The sequence below is a fragment of the Gopherus flavomarginatus genome, chromosome 25, assembly GCF_025201925.1.
Source record: "Gopherus flavomarginatus isolate rGopFla2 chromosome 25, rGopFla2.mat.asm, whole genome shotgun sequence".
Taxonomy (NCBI): Eukaryota; Metazoa; Chordata; order Testudines; family Testudinidae; genus Gopherus; species Gopherus flavomarginatus.
In genome coordinates this window covers 11,404,679-11,419,504 of record NC_066641.1, presented here as the reverse complement: position 1 = coordinate 11,419,504, position 14,826 = coordinate 11,404,679, and the positions used below count along the sequence as shown (strand labels likewise).

At 48.5% G+C, this 14,826-nt stretch overlaps 1 protein-coding gene across 4 annotated transcripts in view; it reads right to left on the bottom strand.

Moving 5' to 3' along the window:
* The window catches only part of MLLT6 (MLLT6, PHD finger containing), a 72,787-nt gene that overhangs the window by 33,381 nt on the left and 24,580 nt on the right, over positions 1-14,826 (bottom strand). For 3 of the 4 annotated variants that reach the window (XM_050935271.1, XM_050935273.1, XM_050935272.1), the window contains exon 8: positions 676-774. In XM_050935271.1, the coding sequence (XP_050791228.1) occupies positions 676-774 (99 nt within the window). Of the gene's footprint in view, positions 1-675; positions 775-10,959; positions 11,089-14,826 lie in introns of those variants that run through there. The other variant, XM_050935275.1, reaches the window with a different exon arrangement.

Sequence of the window (14,826 nt, the reverse complement as noted above, 5' to 3'; positions counted from 1 at the left end):
CCGCCTGTGGGGCTCTGTACGCCCCAGCATGCCTCCAACACTGGGGCTGGTGTAAAGCCAATGTAGACAGTTCTGCACCATCCAGGGAAGCCCCTATAGTAAGGGTGCTCCAGACTAAGGAGCTGTGATGTCTTTCATGAAGCAGCCTTAGGGCAGTATGGACTCAGCCCGTCTGTGCCTCAGTTTCCCTATAAATTAAGGAAATACAGTAACTACCTGCCTGCCCTACTGGGGTGCTTTCAGGCTTTGGAAGGGCTTAGAGAAAGGCAAAGTGCCAGGACCTTGGTCTCCAGATGTCCCTTCCTACCCTGAAATGGAGGTACCTGGGCTGCCCATCTGCCCGAACTGTTTACAGCACGGCTGCAGAGAGGGCAACACATGGATGTTTCATCTATTGTACCGGAGCTTTAAACCCAAACTTCTGCTGCCAAGCAGGCTAAGACCTGCCGCTCAGCCACTGGGGAGTTAGGCCACTGATCGGGTCCTCAATGCCAATGGAAAGCGAGAGACAGCCGCACTGTGAAATTCCCAAGGTGGTTGTAGAGGGAGGAGCGAATAAGGGCAGAAGAAGGAAGAATGTGAGAAAACAGGAATCAAAATAAAGGGATAAAGCCTCTCTTGCCCATCACTTCCCAGAGATAGCCCCCACCCAACAGCACCTCACAAATCTGGTACCTTCTCAGCAGGGACGGGCACAGAGGACGGGGCGAGGCTGGTGGGAGACTCCGGATGTTTTTTGTGCTTCTGTTTAGGTCTTTCCTTGTCCTTCCGACTCTGCAAAGGAACCAAGAAAAGTGTTGAAAGGACAAGTTTTCCGTTGGGGTGGGAACAGAGATTGCAAAAGAAAAAAAGAGGAGGAGGTTTGTGCTGGGGTGGATTTACAGCTACCCATTTATCTTCCTCTCTCCCCCCACACCAGCCATGCCTCCTCACACCCACTTCTGGGAGCGTCCCACTCCCACTATCTCTGCCCCAGCTGCAGCCCACATCTGGCATACAGAATATCCACAGGATTCCCCGAATCAGTTTCTGGTAAGATGATACAGGGAACGGTTTAACGTGCCCTGGCTGTTTTCAAGAAACTTAAGCCCTCCTCCTCTTCTCCCACAGGGGCTCTGTGCCCCATTGCTTCAGGCCTATCCCCTCATCAAAGGTCTCAGACTCGCACAGCACTGCAGTTGGAGGGACAGTCCATCAAACTGTTCTCTGTACGAGTACACATGGTTAATGAGATCAGCAGGCCAAGGGGGTGACCTAGGTGGCAAAGCTCAGGATCCAAAGAGATGACAAAAGGGGGAATTGATAGAGGTCTATAAAATCATGACCGGGGTGGAAAAAGCAAATCAGAAAGTGTTATTTACCCATTCACATAACACATGAATCAGGGGCCACCCAGTGAAATTAAGAGGCAGCAGGTTTAAAACAAACAGAAAGCACTTCTTCATGCAACGCCCAGACAGCCTGTGGAACTCCTTGCCGGGGGATGTTGTGAAGGCCAAAAGTATAACTGGGTTCAGAAAAGAATTAGATCAGTTCATGGAGGATAGGTCCATCAGTGGCTATGAGCCGAGGTGGGCAGGGACACAGCCTCATGCTCCGGGCATCCCTAAGCCTGACAGCCAGATGCTGGGAGTGGACAACAGCGGATGAACCGCTTGATAACTGTCCTGTTTTGTTCATTCCTTTTGAAGCACCTGGAACTGACCACTGTGGGAAGACAGGACACTGGGCTAGATGGACCTTTGGTCTCACCCAGCATGGCTGTTCCTATATTCTAATATTCCCCTCAGTCTACTTGGTTTGGGCCCCTCTATCAATGACAGCTGGATTGTTCAGGGCAAAATCCATCCTGGTTTCCATTCTCTAAAGCCCCAGTGCAGTCAGTGGGATTGTTTGTACAGGCTGCAAACCAAGCAAGGATTATGGCCCGAGAGGTGCTGAGACCTTGCGGCTACCACAGACTTCCATAGCTTATTCCTAGCTACCTTCTTAGGCACTGATCCTGGCAAGATAAAATAACGAGTACTATACAGAGAAGACCAACTGAGCGTCCCTGTTGAGCCTGTACAAGGGGATACCACCTCTTTACTAGCATTACTATTTATTAGGGTAATGCTTAGTGACCTCAACTGAGATCAAGGCCCTACTGTGCAAGGTGCTGTACATACATATAGTAAATAACAGTCTTTGCCTCAGAGAGCTTACAGCCAAGGCAGACAAAGGGTGGGAGGGAAACTGAGGCACAGAGCAGGGTAGTGACCAGCTCAAGGTTGCAGCAGGTCAGTGACAAAACCAGGACTAGGACCCAAGTCTCCTAACCCCACATCAGTGCCTCATACACTAAACATGCCGCCTCTCTCTATCAACTTGAGACAGTACCATTAACTGGCCTTCTGTAGGTAGGTGTGAGAGCATTTGATTTTTTTTACTCTGGATTTTGACACACAGTGCTGATGGTTATTTCTCATTCATTTTTCATCAACCTGATTTGTTTGCACTAGCAGGGGTTTAATAAAACAACCACGCTCAAATCCTGATGATAAAAGATTCAAAACTGAATGGGCCTGATTCTCCACTTAGACAGCCATACACACCTGCGCTAGATGGCTATAAAACACCAGCATATCAGAGTTATCCACTTGCTCACTCACACCAGGGGCAGGCACCGGTTTACAGGTACAAAGGATGATACAAAGTCCCTGCTGTAGAAAACACTTCCAGGGGAGATTAGGCAAATCCAGTGTCTAAGGGTATGACTCCACGGTGGGGTAATGTGCTGTAGTGGTGTGTGATTTCTAAATCACACCAAGGTGTAGTGCACTAATTGGTCTGTGTAGACCCTGGTGGTGTGCACTAAAGGTTACCTAGTGCGCTTTAGCATAGTACAGTTGCAAACAGTGGTACATTAAAGTGCACCAGCAGGGTCTACACAAACCAAATAACATGTAACACGTTAGTTTGGTTTAGAAATCACCCGTCCCCATAGACTGCATGACCATACCATGTACACAAGCCCTGACACTCTTTAGGAAACTACAATACCTTCCTCTTTGAAAAAACCTTTCCACTCTAGCATGAATGACACAACCTCAGGAACCTCTTCTATCCAACCCCTTCCCCTCCAAATATGCCATGAAACAAATACATGAGACTCCTCAAAAAGCCCTAAAAAAAGCAGCTTTTACCTCAAAAAGTGAGACATGACAGACAATTTATAAAGTCCATTAGAGACTTCATTGTTACTAATGATATTACACTGCAGGTGCTCATCTCCTACAGTGACGGGTGGCTGAATAAAACCCTAAAACAGATAGACAGACAGACACAAGGCAGGGGACACTTAGGCTCTGCGATTCCAGGAGCCCAGATTTTTAACAGATTCGGAAACAATATCATCTTATCTGATGACAATGGTTCATAATAAATTGAGCAGGTTGGAAAAATTTAGATGGAACTATAGTTTTGGATTATGCAGTTCAGGTCAGCTTTGCTAGAATTTCATTTTGCAAATACACTGGGGGAAAAAGTTCTGATAATGTCAAAAGGTCTTGTTTTGACATCTTCCAAACAAAACGTTTCATTTATTTGTTATGAAACAACTTTTTGTTTTGAATTTTTTAAAATGTATGATTATAATATAATTAGGGCTTTTGACTTTTGGCTTTAACCGATAAACACTGATAAAACACCCCTGATTAAAAAAACAAAAAAGAATTTGGTGGTTCTCCAACAAACATTGCAAAAACACTGGAAGTGGTTACTCGTCTCTAAGGGCTTGTCTACATAGAGTATTAACGAAGACTGTGGGGGTGTTATTTCTAAAGTGCACTAACTTGTGGCAGATTAATTGGTCCGTGTGTAGACCCTGCCGATGTGCACTAAAGTGCACTTTAACATAGTGTTGTTTGAAAGAATACTACGGTAAAGTGCACTAGCGAATGTTACAAAGAGACTACTCATTACTGTATACACTGCTGTAATGAGTAATGTACATAATGCTGCAGTATATACACAGAGATAGCACCAAAAACCCTTGATTTTTGGACATCTACATAAAACACAAAAATTGCTCAAAATATCCCCTCAAATGAAATTAATAACCACCCCGCAACAGATGCCTTAAATACAATAAAAAAAAAGTTGAAATTGAAATGAAACATTTTCATTGACTTGAAATAAACAAAAAAAATCAGAATCTTCCTTTGTGAAAAATTTCAAAATTTTTCATTTTTTGCTCCAATTTGGCAAAAAGCTAATTTTTCAAAATTCAAAATATTTTGTGAAACAGAACTGCCATCCTCTGCAGAGCTCTATCAATTATAATAATTTATTACTGATTGCCACGGATAAAGCTGACAGCTGAAAAGGGAACTATCTGCAAGTGTAATACCACTGTATGCTGCCATCCTTCTCCCCTGGTAAATTGTTGTTGCTTGGGGAACTCACTGCTATACAGGGCCGGCTCTAGCTTTTTTGCAACCCCAAGCAAAAAGGGACGGCTGGACTGCCGAAGGGAAAAAAAAAAAGGCAGCCACAGGGAGCGCATGGAGGGTGGTCAAGGCGGCTTGCAGGCGGCTGAAGGGTGGCGCTGCAGCCTCCTCGCAGCCGGGCGGGAGGGGCTCCCCCCTCTGCCTTGGGGTGCTTCTCCCGGCCGGGCAGGCGGAGCCCTCGGGGGCTGCAGGAGGTGCTGGCTCAGCCACTTCTTTAAAAGCAAGTCGGCCGGGCCGGGTCCAGAGCTGCGTGGGAGGCGGAGACCGGTGCAGGCGGCGGGGAGTGGCGCATCCCAGGGAGCCCGGCGGCATGGTGAGTGGTGGGGATCGCTAGTTCCTGCCCCCCCGGGCTGGGGTCTGTGCCCCTGCTGGGCTGGGACTGGCGGAGCACGGGGAGCTGGCCGGGGGCTCTGGAGCTGCGGACCGGGCTGCCAAAACAAACAAAAAAAATAACACAACAGGGCGGCCGTAATGTGCTGCCCCAAGATTGGCTGGAATGCTGCCCCTTACAATGTGCCATCCCAGGCATGTGCTTTCTCGTCTGGTTCCTGGGGATATTGAGGCCAAAGACTTGACAAGATACAAAGAGGGACTGAACATTTATACAGAGAGCAAAAATATCCAGAGTTATAACCGTTAAGGCTAGCTTACATTTTGGAAGGGATATTAAACTTCATGCTTAAGTGAATCTATAACTACTACAGTGGAGGATGAGACCTAATGTAGGGGGCTGATTATCCCACATCTGCTACTGCAGAGTTCTTCTTACACCTTCCTCTGAAGTATCTGGTGCAGGACATTGTCAGAGACAGGATACTGGGCTAGCTATACCTTGGGTCTGATCCAATCTGGCAGCTGCCAACATTTAGGCCTGAAATGAGCTTCATGTGTGCAGACCCCTGTGCTGCACAGAACTCATTGCAGGATCGGAGGAGGTCTAGGGCTTACAGTTGAAACTGGCCCGTAAAGACCATTGGATGGAAGATGCCTCTGTGTTTGCACAGTGCCAAGAGCAGTGGGATCTTGCTCTTTGACTGGGATTTCCTATGTGCTACAGTAATACAAATAATAACTGAGAATTACTTATTATTACTTGGTATTATTATTATTTAAAAGGCAGCAAGATTTAAATATTTAAAGCAACACACTTTTTAATGAAAATAAATGTGACATATAATTAACCCTGGAGAAGTTACTGCTGCAGGATATTGAGGCAAATAGCTTAGCAAGAGAAATGAATGCTTATAAAGTGCCATGAAGATGAAGAGGGCTGTCTGTGGAAGTACCAAGCACTGTGACTAGGAATAATATTATTTTTAAAGGATGAGATTGCTGGAAGGGTAGAGGCTCCCCTGTTCCCATAACTTCTGACTTTCTAGGCTTCCCATTCTTAAAATCTCCCATGCCAGGAGTAAAGCTACTCTGAAGAGCAAGGTTCTGATCCTGTGGGTTGCTGAGAACTTCCTCGGAGGTGCTGTGCACCCTTAACCTCCAAGGAAGCCACTGAGCCATGGAAACATTAGGTACCTTACAGGATCAGGCCTGCAAAAGAACTGTCTCCAGCAGTCAAGCTCATCGCTCTCTGCTCTTTCTGTTGTGTATTGATCTTTGTAGAGGGTGATAATTATTTCCTTTGTGTTGAGCGTTGTGTGTGATGAATGCCCTGGGGCCAGATTCATCCCTGGTGCAACTCTGTTGAGGAAGCAGCTGAAAAAAGAAGGCATGAAATTGCATCTGCCATAAAAGCTCATAAACAGAATACTTATTCCAGAACAAAGAGGCTTTTATTCACAGAGTATCCACAGGGGGAGCAATTCCAGAATAGCTATGCAGGTTGAGTCCCCCTGGTTCTCCAACCTGAACCCCTGGTAGCCTTCTGGATGTGTGAGTCATATGGGGCATTTGCAAGCTGGTCATCCAAAAACGGAGCTACTCGAAGAGAGTGGTGCTGTAACTATGTGACTTTCCCAAGGCTAGATAATGAGTCAGCAGCAGAGCCAGGGCTATTATATTTGTATTATAGTATCACTTAAGAGCTGCAAACAAAATCAGGGCTCCGTTGTCCTAGGCACAGTATCGTGAGAGGCAGTCTCTGCCTCAGTACTTTTACAGTATAAACAAAGGAAGGATCCACATGCCTATTTTAACAGTGGAGAACAGTGGAGAACAGTGGAGAACTGAGACCCTGGGAGATCAAGTGCCAGATTTGCAAAGGTATTTAGGAGCCTAAAGATGCAGGTAGGCACCCAGTGGGAGTTTCAAAAGCACCTAAGTGAGTTAGATACCTCATCCCATTGGCTTTCAATGGGAGTTAGGTGCCTAATCTGTTTAGGCATATTTGTCAGTCCACTAGGCATTGAAACCCCTTTGTAAATCTGGCCCTAAGTGACTTACCGTAGATCACACAGGGAGTCAGCAGCAGATCCAGAAACTGAACCCAATTCTCCTGAATACCAGGAGAGTGGCTCAACCACAAGACCATCCTTCCTTCCAGAAAACCAACGGCTTTTGGCTCCAAGCCATGAGTTCAATCCACTTGACCACAGGCTTGGCTATAACCAACCAAAACATCTGTTCCTCTCTCTCTTCCCATCTATCCGTCCCATACTTGTCATCTTATTACCCGAACACTCTTTCTTTTCCCCTCATGTCAACCAACTGGCGGGTCTGATGTGAAAACTCCCCAGGAAATTCGCTATGGACCCCAAACCGAACGGCTCCAACCCTGAGCAGCAGCTGGACAGGTGAGCTTTGGACACAATTTCTAGGGAAATCTTTGGAAGATGAAAACTTCATAGGAAATAAAGAACCGGGAAGAAGAGACGGTAAAGGCATTACTCCTTCCATCACGGCAACCCTGAGGTCAGGGAAGGAGACCCATCATGAGCAGAGAAGAAGGCAGCGTTGTAAAAGCAGCAGAGAGGCAGGAAGGAAAAATGGCACATCTGCCTCTCCTCCCCCACCCCGATGCCATGCATACCCACAACAGGAGTCAAGATGGAAGGAAGGGGAGATAGGATTTTTCACATGAAGAACAAAAGTGCCTTAGCTACGGGGCATTTAGAGCTAAAAAAGACTTGACGACACCAGGGTCCTGCCTGTAGGTATCACAGAGAGAAGCAGCTCTGATGCTGGAAATGTCCTTAACTTCCCCCATATCCTTCTCATGAAACAAGTGGGTTTAGCTGGGCTGCCCACATGAGAAGAGTGCAACTCGCCCCAAACAAATGGGTCACGTTAAAAAAAAACGAAACAGTTATCCATTAAGTCACATGGAGTGGGAATACGGTGCTCGGCAACGCCACTGGGTGTTTGTGGTGATCCAGGGACTGCCTTGCACTTTACAAACACCTCAGCCAATGGTTTGAAGCCTGAGTGCAGTGCTGCCAACTCTCCTGATAGTTATGTTGTCTTAAAGCCCCAGCTCCTGGAAGCAAGGGATTATGTAAGAATCTCAGCATTCACTTAAAAACAAACAAACATTTCCACCTCTCGTGATTACCAAAAAATGCTTGCCAATGTAACCCTTAAAGACTCAAAAACCAGAAGGCAAATTAAAAAAAAAAAATCTATTATATTAAAATCTCATGGTTTTTAGCCAATCTCATGATTTTTTCAACGCCTGATTCATGCTTTTTGAATGCTCTGTCTAGTAAAATTGCAAACATTAATTAATCAATTAAGCCTCACAACCATCCATGCAGGATACACAGATGTTACACTCACTTTACAGATGGGGAAACTGAGGCACGGGGAGGGTAAGTGACTTGCCCAAGGTCATGTTATGCATCAGTGGCAGAGCTAGGACTGGAATGAAAGAGTTGTGACTCCTACTCAATTTCTCTGATAAGAAAAATAAGCACTCGTTTAGTGGCTTACAGAAGAAGTTTTCAATGTGCTTGACAAGAATGGTTCAGTATATCTCCATTTTACACATGGGGAAACTGAGGCAAAGAGCAGCAAGGTGACTTTGCCTTAGATCTCACCGGAAGGTAGGTAAAGAACCCAGGCATTCTGACTTCCAGTCTCCAGCCCTCACCTCCCCGCACCACTCATGACACCTGCAGAAAATGAAGCTAGTGTTGGTCCAGAGGTGGGGTCCAGAGGGCAGGGAGTCAGATGCATGAGTAAGAAGCATTTTACCACATAGCTGCACCAAAGCGGCTCCTGAAACTCCATGACTGCCATAGGTCATGTCCTGTGACAAATCCCAAATTTATTTCAGACACTGCGGTGCAGCGTTACAATGTGACGATGCAAATGCTTCACGAGACAGCATTGTCATGAATTTATCCCATAGGTCATGGCAAGTATTGCACAAGCCAGAGCTAACATAGTAGCAGTTGTGACAGATCTCAGAACTTCCTGCTCCAAAACCACAGGTCTCTCCTATCTGAAGTCCTGGAGAATCTCCTTCAGTTGTCAGCACTATAGAGGTTATGACAAATAACTGGGCAGTGCATCTGGCTGCATCTAGGAACGTGTATATATATACGCACACGCACATGGCAAGCACTCAGCACTGGGACCACATTTGCCAAAGAGCTCAACTCCAATTTAGGCACCTAAAATAAGTGGCCTGCTTTTCCCAGGGCTGCCCAGAGGATTCAGGGGGCCTGGGGCAAAGCGGGGGAGCAGCGGCGCTTGTACTCACCCGGCGGCGGCCTGGGTCTTCAGCAGCATTTCGGCGGCGGGGGGCCCTTCAGTCGCTGTGCATCTTCGGCAGCACTGAAGGGCCCCCTGCCACCGAAATGCCACCAAAGACCCGGAGCAACTGAAGCCAGGGCCAGGGCTTGCAGGGCCCCTGTGGGACCTGGGGCAAATTGCCCCACTCGCCCCCCACCCCCCAGGGCAGCCCTGGCTTTTCCAAAGAGCTCAGCACACTGGATGCTCAGCTCTTTTGAAAAGATGGCCCCAAATGCAGGTGCTGAGCAGTTGGGAATCTGGCTCTGAACTCTGGAAAATCTGCTCTGCAGAGGCCAGACTTTGAACCCTGCTTAAACTTACCCAGCAGCCACTTCCTGCGTTAAAACCAGAGTGTTGCAAGGAGACCAGAAGTGGAATTGCAGTTCTGCTCCAAGCCAACACAAAGAGCTCCGGGCCATGCCCACAGCCACCTCCTTCTCCTCCCCCGCTCAGTTAGGAAACACTTCTACTTTTCAGGCTTCTGCGGGTCACTCACTCACTCCCCTCTTGGTTGATCAGAAGGCCAAAACGACCTGGTGGAATCTCAGCTCATGTTTTCTGGGTCTCAAACCCCTGCGCTTCCACTTTGCAAGTTTCAGGATGCCTGATTGCTCTGAGTCCCTTAGTGACACCCCAGGAAATGGACAAGTCAGGTTATTTCCTGATACTTTAGTAGGTCAGGTTACCCGGCTACTACCTGGGGCTCTGACACCGAGGGGTCAGGTTACCTGGCCACCCAGGGGCCTTGGCACCAAGAGGGGTCAGATTACTCAGCCACCCAAGGGCCCTGGCACCTAGAGAGGGTCAGATTACCCAACCACCCAGGGGCCTTGGCACCTAGAGGGGTCTGGTTTCCCGGCCACCCAAGGGCACTGGCACCCAGAGGGGTCAGATTACCCAACCACCCAGGGGCCTTGGCACCTAGAGGAGTCGGGTTACCTGGATAGCCAGGGGCACTGGCACCCAGAGGGGTCTGGTTACCTGGCCACCCAGAGGGGTCTAGCACCCAGAGGGGTCTAGTTTCCCGGCCACCCAGGGCCCTGGCACCCAGAGGGTCTGGTTTCCCAGCCACCCAGGGGCACTAGCACCCAGAGGGGTCGGGTTACCCAGCCACCCAGGGCCCTGGCACCCAGAGAGATCGGGTTACCCAGCCACCCAGGGGCCCAGGTCCCTAGTTATTCATGGGTATTTTAGTGGTGCTGACAGACCCCCGACAAGCTACCCTGTTACCTGCAGGCATGCTCACGCAGAGCCAGCTGGCAGCTCCCAGATCCTGCAGCCCTGCCCTGTCTCCACCTTGCTCCATTGTGCCGCCCACGCCCAGCTTGGCAGGCAGCAGCCCCATCCCGTGCCATCTCCCCAGCGCTCGGCCCAGGCATTTAAATGTGTCCGTTCGCTCTGGGGAAAGGGAGGGGACACGGATCACTACTGCTCTGAATGCTTCCTGCAAGAGCCACCTGGAGGGGAGCGAGCGAGGAAGGGCACAGCCGTAGCCTGCTCTGCTTGCCAACCCATGTCCTTCGGTGCCCAGCACCCGCTTCCCCTTCCCCTCCACACAGAACCCCCTTTTGCAAATCTGCTTTCCAGGAATCTTGGTGTGCAGCCCTGCCGAATCGCTGCCAGTGGTTCCTGCCTGCCTGGGGAACTTGCAGTGGAGGGGGCAGAAGTTGAGGCTGGCAGAAAGCGGCTTCACTGGAGAAGGGGGGGGAGGCATATATATGAACACCCCACCACACACACCATACACACACACCTTGCCTCGAAAAACAAAGTACCCCCCTACCTTCCAGGCACTGCACGCTCCCTGCAGGGCTCTGGGGCGAACATGGACCTCCCCCAAAGCAACCAACTTCATGAACAACACATTCTCCCCAGGCAGGATTTAACAGCTGGGGATTGGCATCTAGGCATGGAGCAGCTCAGAGACTTGACTGGGGAAGGAGGGGGGGAACTGAGCTCGCATAGCGGGGCGGGACTGAGACACACAATCCAACTTGTAGCTCTCAAACGGCAGGCGGAGTGAAACAAGATCCTTTGGCTGCCAAAAAGGGTTTCTCTGGGGCGTTTATTCCCTCCCCCCTCCAATCCACACACTCCACTCCCTGCTCTGAGCCCCACTCCTAATCTGCTGTGGGCACGAGCAAGCCGACCATGAAAAGCAGCTTGGAATGGGGGAAGGAAGAAGAGGCTCCCAGGGGGGTTGGGATCTTAGTTTGGAAGAGGCGAGCGGTCTCTGGTTTTTACTCTCTAATAATCCAGAAATCAAGGAGGCCAGGATATGGGTGCAGCAGCGGGAAGAAGGCAGAGCAAGGAAGGAGGAGTTTAAAATGTTGCCCCAGTGAAAACTACAGCCTCATCCTGCTCTCTCTTCCACCAGTAAAAAGAACAGGAGGACTTGTGTACTCCACGAAATACATTTGTTAGTCTCTAAGATGCCACAAGTCCTCCTGTTCTTTTTGCGGATACAGACTAACACGGCTGCTACTCTGAAATCTTCCACCAGTGTCACCCTGTTCATTGCAGTGGGTTTCCTTCTGAGTTATACCAGTGTCAGAGAGAAGGGAAGCTAACCCAGTGAGTGCATAGGGTATAAGTCAACCCAGATGGCTCCGGTTAGCTGTTTATCCATGGGTGAGAGCACCCAGATGGGTCAGGTGAGCAGGTTACCCCCTGGATTTCACTCAGAGGCAGCATGATAGCAGCATCTGCTCTTAAATTGTTGCTGCTCTATTTATTTGCTCCAAAGAATTTGCTGGGAGGGGTGGACCAGACAGTGCCCCCTAATGAAAGGCCAAAAGGGTCATTCAGCCTGGGATCTGGATCAGGGCTCGGGGTGCTGGGTTTGAGGCTGAAGTAGGCTTGGATCTGACCGTACCAAAAATATCCCGGATGCTGATCTCACAAGTATTTGGCTGCATTAAGAGGAAGAAAGAAGGCTGCTCCCCTCTTTGGATCCAACGTGGAAACAAAACGATCCCTGGCAGATTTGGTGCTGGTACAGATCGGAACACTAACACGTCCACCAAACATAAAGGGGTTTGGATGTGAGATCTCACTGCCTCCCCCCTTTCTAACACATGCTGGGACCTAGATATACTGGACTAGATCCTTAGCTGGTATAAACCCCTATAGATAAGCAGTGTGGTCTAGTGGTTAAACCATTGTTTTACAACTCGGAAGGGAGCTCTATTCCCAGCTTTTAACACTGAGCTGCTATGTGACTTCGGGCAAGTCATTTCCTTCCTATATTTAGACGATAAACTCTTTGGGGGCAGGGACTGATTCTTAATATATGGATGCAGAATACCCAGCACAATGGGGCCTTGACCTGGGTTATGACAACTAGATAGAACTGCAATATGAATAATAATAACCATAGTGGCTGAGGATCTGGCCTGTTATATATATTTTTTAGAATGCCCACCACTTCATAGAGGAAGCAGTCTCTGTTTCCATCCATTCCTGGGAACTTCAGGAGCATAGAAAACTTCAGCATACAGAGCATGGCTGTTTTTTAAAGTTTCACAGCCGACGTACGGGAGACGGGGTGCGGGCGTCTGTACCTCATTCAACATCCGGATGTCATCCAGCATTTTCTCATCACTTAGCATTGTTTTAAAAAAATGAAAACAAACTCTGGAAGGGTTAAGCCATGAGCATGTGCTTTCGAAATGCCAAGGCAAAGAAATAAATGGTGGTGCTTTTGCTAAGGCCCTGGGTGTGGTTGGAGAAAAAACCCAAACTGCCTTAAAACAAGAGCAACCCATTTTTGGAACAGCACAAGAGAAAGGAAATGTTTGGGTTGCTGAATCCGTGAGCGCTTGGAGGTTCCTGAGAGGGACAGGCACACAGGCTAGCAGGGCCACACCATCAGCGTCTATTGTCCCAAAGGGTATGTCTATATGGCAAAGAGAAACCCATGGCACTGAGTCTCAAAGCCTGTGCCAATGGACTCAGGCTTATGGAGGTCAGGCTGTTGGGCTAAAAATAGCAGTGTAGACATTGCCACTTGGGCCAGAGCCCCAGCTCCCAAGTGGGAACGTCTATACTACTAGTTTCAGTCCCATGGCCCAAGCCCTGTGAGCCCAAGTAAATTGACTCGGGCTCTGAAACTCAGGTGCCGGAGGGGGGGGGGGTTCTTTCCAGTGTCGTGAACGCACCTTACAAACTATGAGCCCTTATTTAGCAAAGCCCAGACACAACCCCTAACAAATTCAGCGGGCTAAATCCTGAGCTCCTTAATCTCTCTCTACTCTGTTTCGACCTCTCCACTTCAGTCAGAGCTTTGCTTCAGTAAAGACCAGGTAAAAAGTCATGATTCTAACGTTACAAACAATTGCTGCTGGGCAGTGAAGAGTCCCCTACAAATCAATGGGATTAAGCACATAACAGGAAGCACCTGCAGCTTTCAGGCCTACATAAGGATCTTGGCATATGGTCCTATGCACATACAGCTCTGCTGAAATGCAGCCATCTCTGGGATGGAAGGCACAGCAGGGGAAAGTGGAGAAAAAGGAAGGAAGATTTTGCCCAGCAAATCCCATTTACTCTGAAATGTGCCGTGTGGCCCATAATGACTATGCAATAGCTGACAGGATCCCCTCCTTTTAGGATCTCATCTATGAGAGCTGCCCCTAGTACTCAGTGGTCAAGATCCACCTCTTGTGTAATTTTGTTGAAGACTACTGACTCCAGAGAAATTACACCAGGCACAGCTGAGTCGAACCCGTGCGGCTAAGGTAATCTAGCTAGTTCCAGCCCTAAGCTATGTCCAGCATGTGGGTCAGTGCTGATTTCCATGAGTCCATCACACATTCACAGGACAGCAAGAGTCTCACATTTTTCTGGGGCACCCCAAAGCAGCATGACCACAAAATGAGGATGTGTCGTAGCGCTGTGATGTAACGTGTTGCGACATGACTTCCTCGGGGCTTGGAGCAAGCGTGGGTTGGCAATGTGACAAGGGCTGATGCAAACAAGGGGAAACCCTTCTCCTAAATCTGACTGGGGCTTTTCATTTGAGTCCTTCCTGTCCAGGGCCTCCCTACTAACTAAAAAGTGTGTAATGGAATTAAGGCTCCATATCACTGGCTGCCATGGGTACAAACTCCATAGCAATATAACGTCTACTAGGGATTTTGCTATTGCTATCGATTTTACATGGAAGATACTCAGATACTAGAGTGAGGGGCAGCAGTATAAAACCCTGTGCTAGACAGATAATTAGCAATAAAGGATGAACCCAAGGTCTACCAAGGCTTCAAATCCTCTCCTGAAGGCCAGAGGGGAGGGCAGGACAGCTGAAGGCCTTTATCAGTATAGTAAGGTATAACCCTAATAACACCCAGATCCCTTTCATCCAGGCTCTCAGAGAGCTCTGCAAACATGAATCATTTCACAATGCTCCCTGGGAGACAGCTCGGTCTTGCAATGCCTGTATTACAAATGGTTAAGAAGTAAGGGGAAAGTGACCTTGCTCAAGGTCATCTGTAAAAGCAGGCATAGAACCCAGGACTCCTGAGAGCCAGTCCCCTGATCTAGCCACTAGACGTTTACTGTGGAAAGGTTTGGGGAGTAACAGTTCTGAACTAGCGCATTAAACACTCTTTAAATGGTTATGGTACCCGCACAATCTGTATTAGGGGAATGA